We start from the raw sequence: 20,321 nt of genomic DNA, 5'->3' as shown, positions 1-20,321 counted from the left end.
GGCTTTGCCATGGGGAAGGTTTCGGTAGAATGCATGGAAGTCTGCATGGATTAGCCGTTGTTCGCACAGTGAAAGCAAGTCTTTAAATAAAGTCTTTAAAGTTGCCACTTATTGGCAACTTTTTCTCGTAAGCTGGCATCAAGCTTAACATTGTCCCACTCTGTCCAACTGATCGTTTTACCTTGTCAACATCAATTGCCTTGTATTCCCCGTTGTAATCGTAGCTATAGAATATTTTAGCCGCATCGTCCACTGTGTAACGGAGAACTTTGATATATTTAACTTTTTCTCCACAAGTGTTCACCTTAACGTTCTTTACGACCTGGCCAGTCAGCTTCTTGAAGTCCTTGAAGAAAGAATAATCGAGTGTTCTCACAGTATACGGATTGTTCCACCTCGCTAAAATGCGAATGTTTTTCCATTCAACTGGAGCATTTATAGAGGTATGCCTGGAAGCTTGCTCAATGGTACTATGTATAATATCCCCCTCTTGGTCTGTGTCCCCCTTTTCCAAATAGACGTGAATAATCGATCGGACATGATGTAAGGTGCGGATTGCCCATAAGCACATTCTAGAAAAAAATTGACTTCGATTCTGACCTCCGCAAGAGTCAGACACAAAGTAGAAGTCAGAATGATCTTTGTCATTTAAAACAGTATCAAACACTATCGATGCAACCTCATTTGCTCCTCTTTGTCCATCTGTTTCACACTAGATATTACAAAATCTGGCGTGGCTATTCATATTGCATAGGATAAGTTATAGCAAGCAAGCTTTCATTTTTAGAGTATGGGACCAACTGGCCCTTTCGGGGTTTCGAGATCGCATTGAAGATCAAAATTAATGAACGGAGCCTTTTCAAAGCCTTCCTCTTCGTTTTTAATCTTCCGATAGATTCTGCTTTTCAAAGTTCACGCTTTGGCCTTTCTTTCCTGGTGTTCTTAATACTGCTTCATATCTTTTTCTGATTTGTCTGCGAGCTGGTTATACCTAATAAAAAGTCCACACTGGTCTTTTTTAAGCCTGTGAAACCCAAGGTTGAATTTCTTGAACTGAAGACGGTAAGTTTCTGATGCAAAGTCAGCTTTTTTCTCTTCCTTACATTTTTCCTTATACAGATCATACATTTTCCGCAATGAAAGATTCGCATCCAAATAGTTTTTTTGTGCTCTTGCGACAATAGTGACTCTCGACCGCGGGAAAAGACTTGATGTGATCATGGATAAATCCAAGTTGTTCTACTGTGACCCGTTTGGAAGTTTTATTTTTTCTTCGTTGATCAGGTTTCACAATTGATGTACTTGGTTCTTGAAACTCTGATTTCACGCAACGTCGTAGAAATTTTTCTGATATTCCAAAAGTCCCAAGAAAAAATTTCTTGCAAACTGCAAGGTAGTTTGTTTCGGACGGTAGACTGTAAACAAGACTGTTAGATCTTCTTGAAGAATCTGACACAGTTTGTCGCTTTTTAGGAGCTTGTTTACACAACCCAGCGATGAACTGTCTTTGCTGATCGTGGTTGCCTGCCTCTTTTCCGAGATTCCAAAACGATCAAAACATACCGTTCAACATCTCCTCTGTAAAGCCTTTCTTATAATTTTCGTGATTACAGGGATTTTCAGACCTCACTTTCGCCTTCACAAACTTTCCAGTAGCAGGAGATACGTATTCTTTACCTGAAACCCGTTGAGCCTTTCTGTGTGCTCTTTTGGATGTCGAACCCGTGGCCAAGAGACTTTCATTGGAGGAAATGATACCTATAAGATTTACCTCTGCAGGATCATTCTCTTCAGAATTAGCTGAAATTGTCGCATGGGGCTCAGTACTAATATTCACAACCAGCACTGGTGTCAACTCACTGGGACTTTCAGAGTCACTAGACGGTAGAAACTAAGGGTCGCCATCACCTTCACTGTTGGACATATCTTCTGGCTCGTCAGATTCATCCAGATACTGCAATGCTTCTTCTGTCTTGAGAATTTTCTTCTGTCGCATTTTTCTGAAAGGCAGGTTTGAATGATATAGAAAACCACTAAGAACTGCTAATCATGAACTGACATCGATTTAATAATTTCAAGGCTTAAATATGAGCCCACGTTACTCAAAATCGCTGTTATTTTAATCCCTTGGTGACCGGATTAAAATAACCGTAAAAGTTTCAATTCGGAAGTCAATAATACATGTGACTTGACCTAAAAAAAAACTTAATTGCGGTTTTCACATTAAAATGATTCTTGCATATTCATAAAGCTCAGACAATTTGTAATAAGATAGACACAAACAAATATTTCCTCCGACAATTTTAAATTTGACCCCGAGGTTGTCGTTTTCATGGAATTGTCCTTAGCGAAAGATTAATAAAAGTAAAAATAAGTCAGGCTCAAAATTTCCATATAACCGTAAAATAACCGTAAAATTTCCAATTCCGATGTCAATAAAACATGCGACTTTGACCTAAAAAAAACTTAATTGCGGTTTTCACATTAAAATGATTCTTGCATATTCATAAAGCTCAGACAATTTGTAATAAGATAGACACAAACAAATATGTCCTCCAACATTTTTAAATTTGAACCCGAGGTTGACGTTTTCATGGAATCGCCCTTAGCGAAAGATTAATAAAAGTAAAAATAACTCAGGCTCAAAATTTCCATATAATCATAAAATAACCGTAAAAGTTCCAATTCAGATGTCAATAAAACATGCGACTTTGACCTAAAAAAAAAACTTAATTGCGGTTTTCACATTAAAATGATTCTTGCATATTCATAAAGCTCAGACAATTTGTAATAAGATAGACACAAACAAATATTTCCTCCGACAATTTTAAATTTGACCCCGAGGTTGACCTTTTCATGGAATTGCCCTTAGCGAAAGATTAATAAAAGTAAAAATAAGTCAGGCTCCAGGCTCGTGCAGCCCAATTTGGTATCTTTCATAAAATGAAGGTTGTCTCTCCATGGTCAACAATAATCAACATAACCAATGTGTTTTAACACTCGGCAATATCATCAGTAAAGTAAAACGGCCTCTCCCCCATCATTGTAATGTCCAAAGTACTGGAATCATAAGAATGATAGGAGTAGAAATGGGGGTACCAGCCCCACGACTCACCCCTGCTGCCACCTACAACTTTTTTTAACACCATATATTGGCATAGAACCACGTGGTTTATGGTTTTTTTTCAATGAGAATGAAAAAAAAGGATTTTTGTCACATTTATGTATGTTTTCTTGGATGGTTATGTGTGGTGGTCGATTTATTTGATGTTTTTCATGGATGTTGAATGGTTTTTGTCAGTGAGAATTTGAAAAACAGGAAGTATGTCACATTTATGGATGTCAACAGCAATTCATGTCTGTTATATGGTTTTCTCAGTGAGAATGAAAAAATAGGAATTTTCTCACATGGAAAAACAGGAATTTTGTCAAATTTATGGTTGTTTTCATGGATGGTTATGTGTGTTTTTCGATTTATTTGATGTTTTTCTCGGATGTCAACATCAAATTATGGATGTTTTATGGTTTTTGTCAGTGAGAATTTGAAAAACAGGAACTTTCTCACATTTATGTCTGTTTTCATGGGTGGTTATGTGTGTTGGTCGATTTATTTGATGTTTTTCATGGATGTTTAATGGTTTTTGTCAGTGAGAATTTGAAAAACAGGAACTTTGTCACATTTATGGATGTCAACAGCAATTCATGTCTGTTTTATGGTTTTCTCACTGAGAATGAAAAAACAGGAATTTTCTCACTTGGATTTACATAATCGCTAGGGGAAATTATTGATTCACGAGGGGGGAATTAAGAAATATTATGGCTTCTTTGATCTTTAGGTGAACCTAGCCTGTAAAATTGATTTACAAAATCGCTAGGGGAAATTATTGATTCACGAAGGGTAGAATTAAGAAACATTAAGGCTTCTTTAATCTTAGGTCTGAGGGATAAACGTTCTTTAGGTCAGAGAGAAAAATTAATATTCTATTTTTAAATAGGGCTTCATTGATCTTTAGTGTCAGGAATTATAATTGACATCACTTGTTATCTTGGAATTATGCGGGAGTCTAAAGAGATAGAAATTCTATTTTTAAATACGGCTTCACGGAGCTTTAAGTCGGAGAGATAACTTGATATTCTAACGAAACCCTAATAGTTTAGCTAGGAAAATTTATGAGATGAAGAGATTAACGTAGGAAAGGGTTTCCTAGAAATTTGAAATGCGTTAGCGCAGAGATGCCAAACAAAAGAAACACGCTGAAATTACGTTTAGGGATTATTTGGGCGAAACCGTTTTATCCATTTTATGGGATTATTTCGGCGAAACAGTTAGAGACATTTTGAAAGAAGATTTTAGGAAAGGTTTTAGAAGAGAATTTGAGGGTGAAACTCTGTGGTCGTTATAATACACAAGTTCCATTTGAAAAGTGTTGTGAGGTCCTCTACCCCAACCCCAAAGGGTTCCGATCCCCCACCCCAACCCCGAAGGAAGCCCCCGGTACTCAAAGGTCCCCCAAGCTCCCATAGAGCCCCAGCCCCCCAAACGCCCTCCTCAGACCCTCAAAGGCCCTCCTCTGGTCCTCAAAGGGCCCCCGGACCCCCAAAGGGCCAACCGGCTCCCAAAGGACCAATCGGTCCTCAAGTGTCCCCCAGACTCCCAAAGACCCCCCTGTGCCCCAAAGGCCCTCCCCCGGTCCCCAAAGGTCCCCCCGGGCCAAAGAAGCGCCCTTGCGCTACGCCGGGGACCAGGAAAGCACAGCCGGATATGCCACAGGGCTGCGCCGTGGGTCCGGACAGCGACGCAGGGGATGAGCCACAGGGAGGCACCACAGGAAAGCGCCGCAGGATGTGCCGCAGGGATGCGCCGCAAAAAAAAGTAAACTAAAAAGTAAAAATTTCGAAATGTTATCCCCCAAACGCCCTCCACAGACCCCCAAAGGCCCTCCCCTGGTCCTCAAAGGTCCTCCGGGCTGCAAAAGGGCCAACCGGCTCCCCACGGGTCCCCCGAACACCCGCCCAGGGCCCCCCCAAGAGTCCCCTCTCCATTTTTTTTAATAATTTTTTATGGCTTTATTATATCTTTTCTGAACAAGTTCCACTCATAATGTCATTCCTAAACCCATTTTCCAACCTCAAAGAGTCCCCTCCCCAATTCATAAATACTTTCTTGAATTTTTTAACATGGTATTTTTCTAACTTTTTTACGTATCTTAAAATGACATGAAATATGCGAACGGCTCTACCAATCGTACTCTGTGCTTGTTCATGGACACGACGCGGCTTTTCCACTGGTACTCTATGGCAGGTTATCGACACTACCGAGTTTATTGCATGCATTAAATCAGTATTTTTTTACGCAGTGGAAGGATCAACATACAATTCATATCTGTAAAAAGTGAAGATGAATTATTCGACGAAAGTATGTGCACATGAAAAAATCATTGTCGTGTTGAACGCTGACAAGGAGAAATGCCTGAACTATGAAACGAGTGCAAGCGGTAACACTATTGGAAATGTATTTATGCGTTGTCATGACAGCGAGAAGTTAGATTTCTTTGGACTATCGAAATCATTCAAAGTTGCTCAAGGTGGGTATGCGAGAGTGAGAGCACCAGATATGATAGTGCTAAAGGAGAATGCCAACTTAAAAATAATTGTCGATGATCAGGGGCAACTTCTACCTAATGATTCTGGTAGCACGATACATATTGATAGATCATTTTCCCATCGTTCTGGTATTACTATTCAAATGAAAGCAAAGAAGAAAGGAAAGGCCTACTGCTGCACTAGTTTAATAAGTCATATAATGTCTACCTGCCAGAACTGCTATCTATGCAAAAATAATGTGAGAATAGACAGTGAAATCGCAGGCAGAATAAAAAGGACATTAGCAAACAATATCATCAATGAATATAAAGATGAATTGACGGAAAGTGAAGCGCAAGTGTACTAATAATGTATAATAATGTAATTAACATATTTTTATATCAATGTTCTACATATCCTTATTTCATTAAAAATATCTTATGCATTATTTTGTTAAGTGTTCACTATTTTTAGGGTATGCTAGAACGTCAAACGTTCAGAATATCTATTAAAAAGGTCAGAAATGTAAGAAAAAGAATTTTAGAGATAATGATACTACTTGCAGGCTCAATGTTTCATAGAAGATAGAAAAGTTCAAGATCTCTTCTGAATTTTACCAAAGAACACAATTCAATTCTAATTTCACCAGAGAAAATAAAAATCTTCCACTTAAGTTCTTTATTTCACAAAGACATAAAGAATTTACAGTTCACTTCTAAATTTTTCCGTAGAAGATAGGAAAAGTTATACTATGATAGTGATTATTTTCCATGGAGATAAAAAGTTTCACTTTAATTCTAAATTTTCTTAAATTCAATTCAAACCTTTCTCAAAGAGTCAAATTTAAAGTTCTATACCAAATATTTTCCCCGGAACAAGAAAAGTCCCAAGACATAAAAAATTTAAAGTTCACTTCTAAATTTTTCCGTAGAAGATAGGAAAAGTTATTCTATGATTGTGATTATTTTCTATGAAGATAAAAAATTTCACTTTAATTCTAAATTTTCTTAAATTCAGTTCTGACCATTCTCAAAGAGATGAAAAAATTTAAAGTTCTATTCCATATATTTCCCCGGAAGAAGAAAAGGTCAACTTCGATTCTGAATTTTCTCAATGAAAATGAAATAAGTTATTGATCAATTCTATTTTCCCAAAATAATATAAAATTTATCACTTCATTTCAGATTTTTCTCAAAGAGATGAAAAAATTTAAAATATTGTTCCAAATTTTTCTTAGAAGATAGAAAAGATCAAGTTCTAATCTGAATTTTACCAACAAACACAATTCAATTCTAATTTCTCCAGAGGAAATAAAAAGCTTCCACTTCAGTTTTAAGTTTACCAAGAAATTAAAAAATTTAAAATTCAGTTCTAAATTTTTCCTTAGAAGATAGGAATTGTTATACTTTGTTTGTGATTATTTTTTATGAAGATAAAAAGTTTCACTTTAATTCTAAATTTTCTTAAATTCAGTTCCGACCTTTCTCAAAGAGATGAAAAAATTTAAAGTTCTGTTCAATATATTTTCTCGGAAGAAGAAAAGTTCAACTTCGATTCTGAATTTTCTCATTAAAAATGAAATAAGTTATTGATCAATTCTATTTTCCCAAAATAATATAAAAATTTTCCACTTCACTTCAGATTTTTCTCAAAGAGATGAAAAATTTTAAATACTATTCCAAATTTTCATAGAAGATAGAAAAGTTCAATTTCTCTTCTGAATTTTACCAACAAACACAATTCAATTCTAATTTCTCCAGAGAAAATAAAAAGCTTCCACTTCAGTTTTAAGTTCACCAAGACATAAAAATTTAAAGTTCTGTTCTAAATTTTTCTGTAGAAGATAGGAAAAGATATACTATGATAGTGATTATTTTCCATGAAGATAAAAAGTTTCACTTTAATTCTAAATTTTCTTAAATTCAGTTCCGACTTTTCACATAGAGATGAAAAAAATTTAAATTTCTGTTCCAAATTTTTCATAGAATATTGTAAAAGTTATACTTTGATCGTGGATATTCAAGTTCTCTTCTTAATTTTATCAAAGAACACACTTCAATTCTAATTTCTACAGAGAAAACAAAAATCTTCCACTTCACTTCATTATTTCACAAAGACATAAAGAAATTTAAAGTTCAATTCTAATTTTTCTGTGGAAGATGGAAAAAGTAATACCATACTTGTGAATATTTTCACGGAAGATAAAAAGTTCTAGTTCAATTTAAAATTTTCTCAATGAAGTCAAGGAAAGTTCAAGTTTTCTTCTGAATTTTCTCAATGAAAAAGAAATTAGTCATTGATCATTTCTATTTTTTTCCAAATAATATAAAAAATTTCTACTTTAGTTCAGATCTGTCTCGAAGAGATGAAAAATTTAAATACTGTTCCAAATTTTTCACAGAAGATAAAAAAGTTCAAGTTCTCTTCGGAATTTTAGCAAAGAACACACCAATTCTAATTTCTCCAGAGAAAATAAAAATCTTCCACTTCAGTTCTTTATTTCACAAAGACATAAAGAAATTTAAAGTTCAATTCTAATTTTTCGGTGGAAGATAGAAAAAAGTAATAGCATACTTGTGAATATTTTCCTGGAAGATAAAAAGTTCTAGTTCAATTTAAAATTTTCTCAACGAAGTGAAGAAAAGTTCAAGTTCAGTTCTTTATTTCACAAAGACATAAAGAAATTGAAAGTTCAATTCTAATTTTTCAGTGGAAGATAGAAAAAGTAATACCATACTTGTGAATATTTTCACGGAAGATAAAAAGTTCTAGATCAATTTAAAATTTTATCAACGAAGTGAAGGAAAGTTCAAGTTCTCTTCTGAACTTTACCAAATAACACACTTAAATTATAATTTCTACAGAGAAAACAAAAATCTTCCACTTAAGTTCATTATTTCACAATGACATAAAGAAATTTAAAGTTTAATTCTAAATTTTTCGATGGGAGATAGAAAGAATAATACCATACTATTTATTATTTTAACAGAAGATAAAATGTTATAGTCCAATTTAAAATTGTATCAAAAACGTTAAATAAAGCTCATGTTCTTTACTGAATTTTAGAAAAGAACAAAATTCAATTATAATTTCTATAGAGAAAATAAAAATCTCACACTTAAGGTCTTTATTTCACTAAGACATAATGAAATTTAAATTTAAATTCGAAATTTGTAGCTTGACTATATAAAGATTAATACAATACTTGTCAATATTTTAACAGACGATTAAAAGATCTAGTTCAACTTTAAATCTTCTCAGCAAAGTGAAGAAAATTTCAAGTTCTCTTCTGAATTTTAATAAAGAACACAATTCATTTCTAGTTTAACCAGAGGAAATAAAAATCTTCCACTTCAGTTCTTTATTTCACAAAAGACATAAAGAAATTTAAAGTTCAATTCCAAATTTTTCGGTGGAAGATAGAAAAAGTAATATCATACTTATGAATATTTTCACGGAAGATAAAAAGTTCTAGTTCAATTTAAAATTTTCTCAACGAAGTCAAGGAAAGTTCAAGTTCTCTTAATTTTTAGATGGAAGATAGAAAAAGTAATACTATGACAGTGATTGTTTTCCATGAAGATCAAAAGTTTCACTTTATTTATAATTTTTCTTAAATTCAGTTCTGATTTTTCTCAAAGAGATGAAAAATTTAAAGTTCATTTCTAAATTTTTATCTAGAAGATAGGAAAAGTTATACTACGAGTGTGATTATTTTTCAGTGAAGATAAAAAGTTTCACTTTAATTCTAATTTTCTTAAGTTCACTTTCCTATTTTTTGCAAAAAGATGAAAATTTTAAAGTTCTGTTCCAAATTTTTCATAGAAGATAGAAAAAGTTATACATTGATTTGAATATTCGACATGAAGATAAGGACCATCACTTTAATTCTGAGTTTTCTCGAAGAAGTGCAAAATGTTCAAGTTCAATTCTGAATTTTCTTAAAGAAGTAAAAAAAGTTAGCTCAATTCTGAATTTTACCAATAAAAATGAAAAAAAGCTTCCACTTCAGTTCTTAATTCCTCAAAGACATAAAAAATTAAATGTTCTCTTCTGAATTTTACCAAAGAACATAATTCAATTCTAATTTCCCCAGAGAAAATAAAAAGCTTCCACGTCAGTTTTAAGTTCACCAAGACATAAAAAATTTAAAGTTCAGTTCTAAATTTTTCCATAGAAGATAAGAAAAGTTATACTATGATTTTGATTATTTTCATGAAGATAAAAAGTTTCACTTTAATTCTAAATAAAGTTCTGTTCCAAATATTTTTCCGGAAGAAGAAAAGTTCAATTTCGATTCTGAATTTTCTCAATGAAAATGAAATAAGTTATTGGTCAATTCTATTTTCCTAAAATAATATAAAATTTTCCACTTCAATTCAGATTTTTCTCAAAGAGATGAAAAAATTTAAAACATTGTCCCAAATTTTTCATAGAAGATAGGAAAAGTTATACTTTGATTGTGAATATTCTTCATGAAGATATTGAGCTCCACTTTAATTCTGAGTTTTCTCGAAGAAGTGCAAAATGTACAAGTTCTCTTCTGAATTTTCTTAGAGAAGAGAAAAAAGTTAGCTCAATTCTGAAATTTACCATTGAAAATGAAAAAGCTTCCATTTCAGTTCCTAATTTCTCAAAGACATAAAAAATTTAAAGTTCAATTTTAAATTTTTCCATATAAGATAGGAATGGCTATACTATGATTGTGATTATTTACCATGAAGATAAAAAGTCTCACTTTATTTCTAATTTTTCTTAAATTCAGTTCATTCATCTAACCACCAAAAAGAATAGGTTAGGTCAGGTTAGGTATAAATAAATATTAATAAATAATTAGAAACATTTCTCCATGTTTAAGTTAGGTTAGGTTAGGTAAACTTATCACGAGCGCTCATGATAAGCTAACCTAACCTAACTTAAACATGGTAAAAAGATTAAATTAATTTAGGTTAGGCTAGATTAAGTTAGGTTAGGTTAAGTTAGGTTAGGTTAGGTTAGCCTACGTACGCGCGCGTACGTAGGCTAACCTAACCTAACTTAACCTAACCTGAGAAACCTGAACCTGAGAAAATTTTAAATTGAACTAGAACTTTTTATCTTCCAGGAAAATATTCACAAGTATGCTATTACTTTTTCTATCTTCCACCGAAAAATTAGAATTGAACTTTAAATTTCTTTATGTCTTTGTGAAATAAAGAACTGAAGTGGAAGATTTCTATTTTCTCTGGAGAAAATAGAATTGAAGTGTGTTCTTTGCTAAAATTCCGAAGAGAACTTGAACTTTTTTATCTTCTGTGAAAAATTTGGAACAGTATTGACATTTTTCATCTCTTCGAGACAGATCTGAACTAAAGTGGAAAATTTTTATATTATTTGGAAAAAAATATAAATGATCAATGACTAATTTCTTTTTCATTGAGAAAATTCAGAAGAGAACTTGAACTTTCCTTGACTTCGTTGAGAAAATTTTAAATTGAACTAGAACTTTTTATCTTCCATGAAAATATTCACAAGTATGGTATTACTTTTTCCATCTTCCACCGAAAAATTAGAATTGAACTTTAAATTTCTTTATGTCTTTGTGAAATAATGAAATGAAGTGGAAGATTTTTGTTTTCTCTGAAGAAATTAGAATTGAAGTGTGTTCTTTGGTAAAATTCAGAAGAGAACTTGAATATCCACGATCAAAGTATAACTTTTCCAATATTCTATGAAAAATTTGGAACATAACTTTAATTTTTTTTCATCTCTATGTGAAAAGTCGGAACTGTATTTAAGAAAATTTAGAATTAAAGTGAAACTTTTTATCTTCATGGAAAATAATCAGTAACATAGTATATCTTTTACTATCTTCTACAGAAAAATTTTGAACAGAACTTTAAATTTTTATGTCTTGGAGAACTTAAAACTGAAGTGGTAGCTTTTTATCTTCTCTGGAGAAATTATAATTGAAGTGTGTTCGTTTGTAAAATTGAGAAGAGAACTTGAATTTTTCTATCTTCTGTTAAAAATTTGGTATAGTATTTTAAATTTTTCATCTCTTTGAGAAAAATCTGAAGTGAAGTGGAAAATGTTTATATTATTTTGGGAAAATATAATTGATCAATAACTTATTTCATTCTCAATGAGAAAATTCAGAATCGAAGTTGAACTTTTTTTCTTCCGAGAAAATATATTGAACAGAACTTAAAATTTTTTCATCTCTTTGAGAAAGGTTGGAACTGAATTTAAGAAAATTTAGAATTAAAGTGAATCTTTTTATCTTCATAGATAACAATCACAAACAAAGTTTAACTATTCCTATCTTATAATGAAAAATTTAGAACTGAATTTTAAATTTTTTAATGTCTTGGTAAACTTAAAACTGAAGTGGAAGCTTTTTATTTCCTCTGGAGAAATTAGAATTGAATTGTGCTCTTTGTTAAAATTCAGATTAGAACTTGATCTTTTATATCTTCTAAGAAAAATTTGGAACAATATTTTAAATTTTTTCATCTCTTTGATAAAAATCTGAATTGAAGTGGTAAATTTTATATTATTTTGGGAAAATAGAATTGATCAATAACTTATTTCATTTTCATTGAGAAAATTCAGAATCGAAGTTGAACTTTTCTTCTTCCGGGGACATATAAGGAATAGAACTTTAAATTTTTTCATCTCTTTGAGAATGGTCAGAACTGAATTTAAGAAAATTTAGAATTAAAGTGAAATTTTTTATCTTCATAGAAAATAATCACGATCATAGTATAACTTTTCCTATCTTCTACGGAAAAATTTAGAAGTGAACTTTAAATTTTTTATGTCTTGGGACTTTTCTTGTTCCGGGGAAAATATTTGGAATAGAACTTTAAATTTGACTCTTTGAGAAACGTTAGAATTGAATTTAAGAAAATTTAGAATTAAAGTGAAACTTTTTATCTCCATGGAAAATAATCACTATCATAGTATAACTTTTCCTATCTTCTACGGAAAAATTTAGAAGTGAACTTTAAATTTTTTATGTCTTTGTGAAATAAAGAACTTAAGTGGAAGATTTTTATTTTCTCTGGTGGTATAAGAATTGAATTGTGTTCTTTGGTAAAATTCAGAAGAGATCTTGAACTTTTCTATCTTCTATGAAACATTGAACCTGCTAGTAGTATCATTATCTCTAAAATTCTTTTTCTTGCATCTCTGACCTTTTTAATAGATATTCTGAACGATTGACGTTCTAGCATACCCTAAAAATAGTGAACACTTAACAAAATAATGTATAAGATATTTTTAATGAAATAAGGACATGTAGAATATTGATATAAAAAATATGTTAAATACATTATTATACATTTTTAGTACACTTGCGCTTCACTTTCCATCAATTCATCTTTATATTCATTGATGATATTGTCTGCTAATGTCCTTTTTATTCTGCCTGCGATTTCACTGTCTATTCTCACATTATTTTTGCATAGATAGCAGTTCTGGCAGGTAGACATGATATGATTTATTAAACTAGTGCAGCAGTAGGCCTTTCTTTTCTTCTTTGCTTTCATTTGAATAGTAATACCAGAAAGATGGGAATAGGATCTATCAATAGGTATCGTGCTACCAGAACCATTAGCTAGAAGTTTTCCCCGATCATCGACAATTATTTTTAAGTTGGCATTCTCCTTTAGCACTATCATCTCTGGTGCTCTCACTCTCGCATATCCACCTTGAGCAATTTTGAATGATTTTGATAGTCCAAAGAAATCTAACTTCTCGCTGTCATGACAACGCATGCATACATTTCCAATAGTGTTACCGCTTGCACTCGTTTCATAGTTCAGGTATTTCTCCTTGTCAGCGTTCAACACGACAATGATTTTTTCATGTGCACATACTTTCGTCGAATAATTCATCTTCACTTTTTACAGATATGAATTGTGTGTTGATCCTTCCACTGCGTAAAAAATACTGATTTAATGCATGCAATAAACTCGGTAGTGTCGATAACCTGCCATAGAGTACCAGTGGAAAAGCCACGTCGTGTCCATGAACAAGCACAGAGTAGGCCTACGATTGGTAGAGCCGTAAGCATATTTCATGTCATTTTAAGATACGTAAAAAAGTTAGAAAAATACCATGTTAAAAAATTCAAGAAAGTATTTATGAATTGGGGAGGGGACTCTTTGAGGTTGGAAAATGGGTTTAGGAATGACATTATGAATGGAACTTTTTCAGAAAAGATATAATAAAGCCATAAAAAAGTATTAAAAAAAATGGAGAGGGGACTATTTGGGGGGCCCTGGGTGGGTGTTTGGGGGACCCTTGGGGGGCCGGTTGGCCCTTTGGGAGGCCGGGGGACCTTTGAGGACCCGGGGAGGGCCTTTGGGGGTCTGAGGAGGGAGTTTGGGGGATAACAGTTCGAAATTTTTACTTTTTAGTTTACTTTTTTTTTGCGGCGCACCCCTGCGGCGCAACCGGCGGCGCGGTCCGGGTCCCTGGCGCCGCCGAGTGGTAAGTCTCGGGTCCAGGAAACATGGGGGAACGGGGGGAGGGCCGGGGAGGCAGCGGGAGGGTTTTGGGGCGTCTGGGGGACACCTGAGGACTGTTTGGTCCTCTGGCAGCGAGTTGGCCCTTTGGGGGTCCGGGGGCCCTTTGAGGACCAGAGGAGGGCCTTTGAGGGTCTGAGGAGGGCGTTTGGGGGGCTGGGGCTCTATGGGAGCTTGGGGGACCTTTGAGTACCGGGGGCTTCCTTCGGGGTTGGGGTGGGGGATCGGAACCCTTTGGGGTTGGGGTAGAGGACCTCACAACACTGTTCAAATGGAACTTGTGTATTATAACGACCACAGAGTTTCACCCTCAAATTCTCTTCTAAAACCTTTCCTAAAATCTTCTTTCAAAATGTCTCTAACTGTGTCGCCGAAATAATCCCATAAAATGGATAAAACGGTTTCGCCCAAATAATCCCTAAACGTAATTTCAGCGTGTTCCTTTTGTTTGGCATCTCTGCGCTAACGCATTTCAAATTTCTAGGAAACCCTTTCCTACGTTAATCTCTTCATCTCATAAATTTTCCTAGCTAAACTATTAGGGTTTCGTTAGAATATCAATTTATCTCTCCGACTTAAAGCTCCGTGAAGCCGTATTTAAAAATAGAATTTCTATCTCTTTAGACTCCCGCATAATTCCAAGATAACAAGTGATGTCAATTATAATTCCTGACACTAAAGATCAATGAAGCCCTATTTAAAAATAGAATATTAATTTTTCTCTCTGACCTAAAGAACGTTTATCCCTCAGACCTAAGATTAAAGAAGCCTTAATGTTTCTTAATTCTCCCCTTCGTGAATCAATAATTTCCCCTAGCAATTATGTAAATCAAGTTTACAGGCTAGATTCACCTGCAGATAAAAGAAACCAGCCTGTTTATTAATTCACGCTTCTTGGATCAATAATTTCTCCTAGCCATTATGCAAATAAAAGTGAAAAATTTCATGTTTTTCCATTCTCACTGAGAAAACCTTTTAAAAGTCATGAATTGCTGTTGACATACATAAGTGTGACAAAGTTCCTGTTTTTCAAATTCTCACTGACAAAACCATAAAACATCCATGAAAAACATCAAATAAATTGAACCACACACATAACCACCCATGAAAACAGACATAAATGTGAGAAAGTTTCTGTTTTTAAAATTCACACTGACAAAAACCATAAATCATCCATAATTTGATGTTGAAAACCGAGAAATACATCAAATAAATCGACCAACACACATAACCATCCATGAAAACAACCATAAATGTGAGAAAATTCATGTTTTTCCATTTGAGAAAATTCCTGTTTTTTCATTCTCAGTGAGAAAACCATATAACAGACATGAATTGCTGTTGACATCCATAAATGTGACAAAGTTCCTGTTTTTCAAATTCTCACTGACAAAAACCATTAAACATCCATGAAAAACATCAAATAAATCGACCAACACACATAAACATCCAAGAAAACATACATAAATGTGACAAAATTCCTGTTTTTTCATTCTCATTGACAAAAAACCATAAACCACGTGGTTCTATGCCAATATATGGTGTTAAAAAAAGTTGTAGGTGGCAGCAGGGGTGAGTCGTGGGGCTGGTACCCCCATTTCTACTGATAGGCCTAGCTTACGACTGTGGTGGTGGAACAACTTGAAGCTCCGAAAATTGATGAAAATTTCACTAATTGGTGTTTTGAGTTTTCCTTGTTTTTCGTGGCGTATCTGTAACTTAAATCTTTTCTTCGAAAAGTGACCACAACCAAAGGGCGTACGTTCAGATACGCCCTTTGGTTCTGGTCAGTGTTTTCAGATACGCCCAGGTGCCTATGCTGTAAATCAAAAGTGTGTTAATATACGTCCCTGCAAATGCACCCACTGGATAGTACCCCACTAGATGACTCTTTGGAGCACATTAACTCGTTTTCGTAAAAAGTGTCAGATACGCCCTTTGGTTTTGGGCACGACGATATGTACGCATGTATACCTATTGTTATTATACGCATATATGTACGCATATATACCTATTTTTATTATACGCATTTATTATACGCATATATGTACGCATGTATACCTATTTTTATTATACGCATATATGTACGCATGTATACCTATTGTTTATTATACGCATATATGTACGCATGTATAAGTATTTTTGTTATACGCATTTATTATACGCATATATGTACGCATGTATACCTATTTTTATTATACGCATTTATTATACGCATATATGTACGCATGTATACCTATTTTTATTATAAGCATTTATTATACGCATGTATACCTATTTTTATTATAAGCATTTATTATACGCATATATGTATGCATATATACCTATTTTTATTATACGCATATATGTACGCATGTATACCTATTTTTATTATAAGCATTTATTATACGCATATATGTATGCATATATACCTATTTTTATTATAAACATATATGTACGCATGTATACCTATTTTTTATTATACGCATATATGTACGCATGTATAAGTGTTTTTGTTATACGCATTTATTATACGCATGTATACCTATTTTTATTATACGCATTTATTATACGCATATATGTACGCATGTATACCTATTTTTATTATACGCATTTATTATACGGATATATGTACGCATGTATACCTATTTTTATTATTAAAGATGCAAAGCTTTGATTTTGTTTCAGAATATTTGGCTAGAATCAATGGTGTCGAGGGATCTTGATATTCAATCCAATTCATTTGAACTTTTGGCCGATGTTTTTGGTAAACTTGAACCAACCCCATCAACTATTTTGAGTGACGTACTTCAAGGTCATGGTAACAAACTTGTTGGGTTGGAATCGCTGAAAACTAATTTAGATCGATTTTGTATCAATCTTTGCTCGGAATCGGTTGTGAAAAGATGTAAATTAGGTTAGTAGCGCTAGAATTTTGGCCTTGTAATAGTTTTCTATTGATAGTTGCTCAAATTCGGTAAATTAAAAGGTGTTAGAAGCTCAGTATGCTTCATTGATTGCTTTTATAATTTTCCCGTATTTTATTTGATTCTGAAAAGAGTTGGAAGTTGTCTAGCACGTGGCCTCGGGCGGCTTGGTGCTGCAATAAATCCTCAAACCTGCTTTAGACTACACTAAAAAGTGGCTGTACATCTGTGGCATTACCATTCTTCTGCCAAGAATAAGTGTACTGTTTTCCTAAATAATCAAACTAAAAGATACCTTGCGACAGCGTATTGGATAGAGACTTGACCCAATGATTAAAGGGTCTGAAGTTCGATCCCGCATGTCGCAAGGAAATGGTACACATTATTCAAATTGATAATTTTTTGTTTAGAATTAACCTTCAAAAAATATCAACATTTATCCGAACAGGATATTTTTTTTTCGTCTGAATGTGAAAAATGTGGTTGCTGGAGTAAAATTTGACTCATTTCTAATCATAGCTTTAGCAGATGCCTGAAAACTCAATTGGACGAATTTCCTTCATTCCATTCTGCTTAAGTCTCTACTTTGGGCATTTGAAAAGAATAAGTAGCTATGCCTATATCGTTTTCAATTTACGTGGATCCTGAAAAAACTTTGATCAGAAACAAAAAATATCTTGTAGTATAACTAGTGTGAGATTTTGGCCGAGGAATTAACGCCGTTCAATTTTTATTATCAATTTTCTCAGGATTCTGTCGCGGGAAAGAGAAATCAATTCATGTGTCAATAAAAAAAAAAAATGAAAATACTTAAAAATTTTGAAACTTAAATAATTTTCCAATAATGCATTACAAAGTACTTTTATTATTGGGTTTGTTAAAATACTTTTTTAAACTAAAAATATATTTCCAAAAATTTATCTCACAATAAAATCAAAAGCATTAAAATGTTCAACATTAGAAAATGTTGCAAAATCTGTCCGACTTAAAAGTTTCTCAGCAAAAATTTAGGGAAAAAAGGGACAGGGATCCAGTCAGTCTTCATAACCTTGTTCAACATCGCTGGAGACTCAAACTGCCTCGCTAGATTTGATCCTAGTTTATTAAAAAAAACTTTATGTAATTATTTCCAATAGTCTATGCTAAATAATAAGGCTTTCAGTGAATTTATTGTTGTACATTTCCCAATCAAAATACGGCATTTTTATTCAATCGTTCGGAATCGGAGAGGCTCGTGAATACTGTGTCTTGTCCTTTACACATTCTGTCAAGGGTGCCATAGCGCTATAATCATAAACTCAGTGCGCTGCCATAGCCCTATTGGCCTATATCAGTGTTGCCCATTATTTTTTTTATCACAGTAAACTATCTACACTTTTAAATTCTGTATAAATAGCAATATGAACTGCATATTCAAGGTAGGAGTGGTGCCCTGTATCAATATTGCCCCTTTTTTTTTATCACAATAAACTACCTACATTCTGAAAATCTGTTTAAATAGCAATATGAACCGCATATTCAAGGTAAAATATTGCCCTATACTTCTTTCTGAAAAAGCGAATGTTTAAACTTCGACTGAAAGGCAAATTCTTCTCTGAAAATATTCCCTAGAGGAATAAGGCATACAGTCTTTCAAAATTCACATCCATTTTCTTTGCAAACAAAATTTCTATCCCCTCCTTTGTCCGTTATTTTAAAAACCGTTAAGTTCATAATTCTATTTTTTTAATACAATTTCCAGGGTCTTATGCCGCTACAGTCCTAGAACCTATGCCGTTCGTGTTCCACCCAAAGGCCAATTATATGGTTATTTGTCAACCATTTACCCTGGATTTTCCTCAGAATTGTGTATGTTGAACTTTTTGCTAAAGAATAGTGGCGAGAAGCGCCACTACTTACTGAGCTTTCTGATATTTTCACCTTAGAATGAAGAAAAAGGTTATTTTTGCGTCTGCAAAGATACAAAGGGAAATGAATCAGCTTCACATGAATTTCTTAACCACCCTGGAATAAAATGAAATTATTTTAGTTTCTGTGAAGGGTAATCAGGAAAAAGGAATTGAAGTCGTGCAAGAAAAAATATGCGAGTTACGTCACATTTATATCTATGCAAAGAGCAAAAGCTACATAATTTTTCCCCCAGAGGTGGACGTATTGTTTTTAGTATTTATGACGCATGTAAAATTACAAGAAATAACAAATGGCTCCGAACAGCCAAAGAAAAAGGCAGGGAAAATGAACAACAAAAGGGAACAGAAAAAAAAGGCAGGGAACAAGAAACAGAATAAATCACACTGAATTGCAAACGAAAATGTGGCTTAAAACTAAGGAATAACACGATAATTATGCTATTGCGGGGTTTAGATATTTCAGAAGTTACAATGGAATAAAAAACGTCTCATTTTAGCGTAAGTAAAGGATAAACAGGAAGAAGGAATTGAATTCACGCCAGAATTTCTGAATTCGACTGAAATTGCTGATTTGTTACCCTATGACTTGAAACTAAAGGATAAAACAGTAATTATGCCAGTGCGTAATTTATATATTTAGAAGGCATAGGCACTAGGACATTCCTGGTTGTTATTGAATTATGTAACAACACAATAAAAGCAGAAATATAACGACTGGGGAAAGCTGAATAGAATTTTTTCGGTATCTGTGACGTCATGCAAAATTACACATGATTTTGAATGAGTCCGATTAGCTAAATTGAAAGGCATGAAAAAATGTCTGAGGAAATGGTGCACGAAAATGAAGCGCAGCAAGATCTGTGGCTAGAAGACATGTGACAATAAGCATCACTACGAATCCCAAATGAGAATAATGGGCAAAAAATCTGCGGTTATTTTAACATGCTCATGTTAGTCTAGAGCAATTAATGTGAAAAGAGACATTTTATTTTTTTAAAAATATTCAATTTTCTTTTCTTTCGTGTTACAAAATTGCTAGTTTGATTCAATAGTCATACGATTCGTAGTAATTCTCAAAATATAAAATAAAATCTCAAAAAAATAAATAGATCTGTAATGTAAAAAGTACAAAATAAGGCGAAATAAAATTAGTAGAAAAATAAAATCTCAAAATAGACTTGCTCAACATGTTTCAATTCAGGATACAAAAAAGGCCCAGACAGCGTAGAATGTCAAAGCATAGCTAAACCTGAAAATGTGTCTGTTACAAAGGCTTCTGGTCAATTAGGGCTCCTTAGTGATTTTGGCTGACCTGTTACATCATAAATACATTTAAAATGAATTAAATAAATATAATAATAAATAGATGTATAAATAAATCATAAATAGATAATAATAAGTTAATAATA

The 20,321-nt window shown here is 33.3% G+C and overlaps 1 protein-coding gene across 1 annotated transcript in view; it reads left to right on the top strand.

Moving 5' to 3' along the window:
- Cog7 (conserved oligomeric Golgi complex subunit 7) overlaps window positions 1-20,321 on the top strand; it is a 115,260-nt gene that overhangs the window by 52,123 nt on the left and 42,816 nt on the right. The window contains exon 7 of the mRNA XM_089087808.1: window positions 16,764-16,992. Coding sequence (XP_088943934.1) covers window positions 16,764-16,992 — 229 coding nt within the window. The remainder of the gene's footprint in view (window positions 1-16,763; window positions 16,993-20,321) is intronic.

Source organism: Artemia sp. Qi Xiang Cuo, chromosome 4, assembly GCF_049724085.1.
Source record: "Artemia sp. Qi Xiang Cuo chromosome 4, ASM4972408v1, whole genome shotgun sequence".
Lineage (NCBI taxonomy): Eukaryota > Metazoa > Arthropoda > Branchiopoda > Anostraca > Artemiidae > Artemia > Artemia sp. Qi Xiang Cuo.
This window is presented reverse-complemented; position numbering and strand designations above follow the sequence as displayed.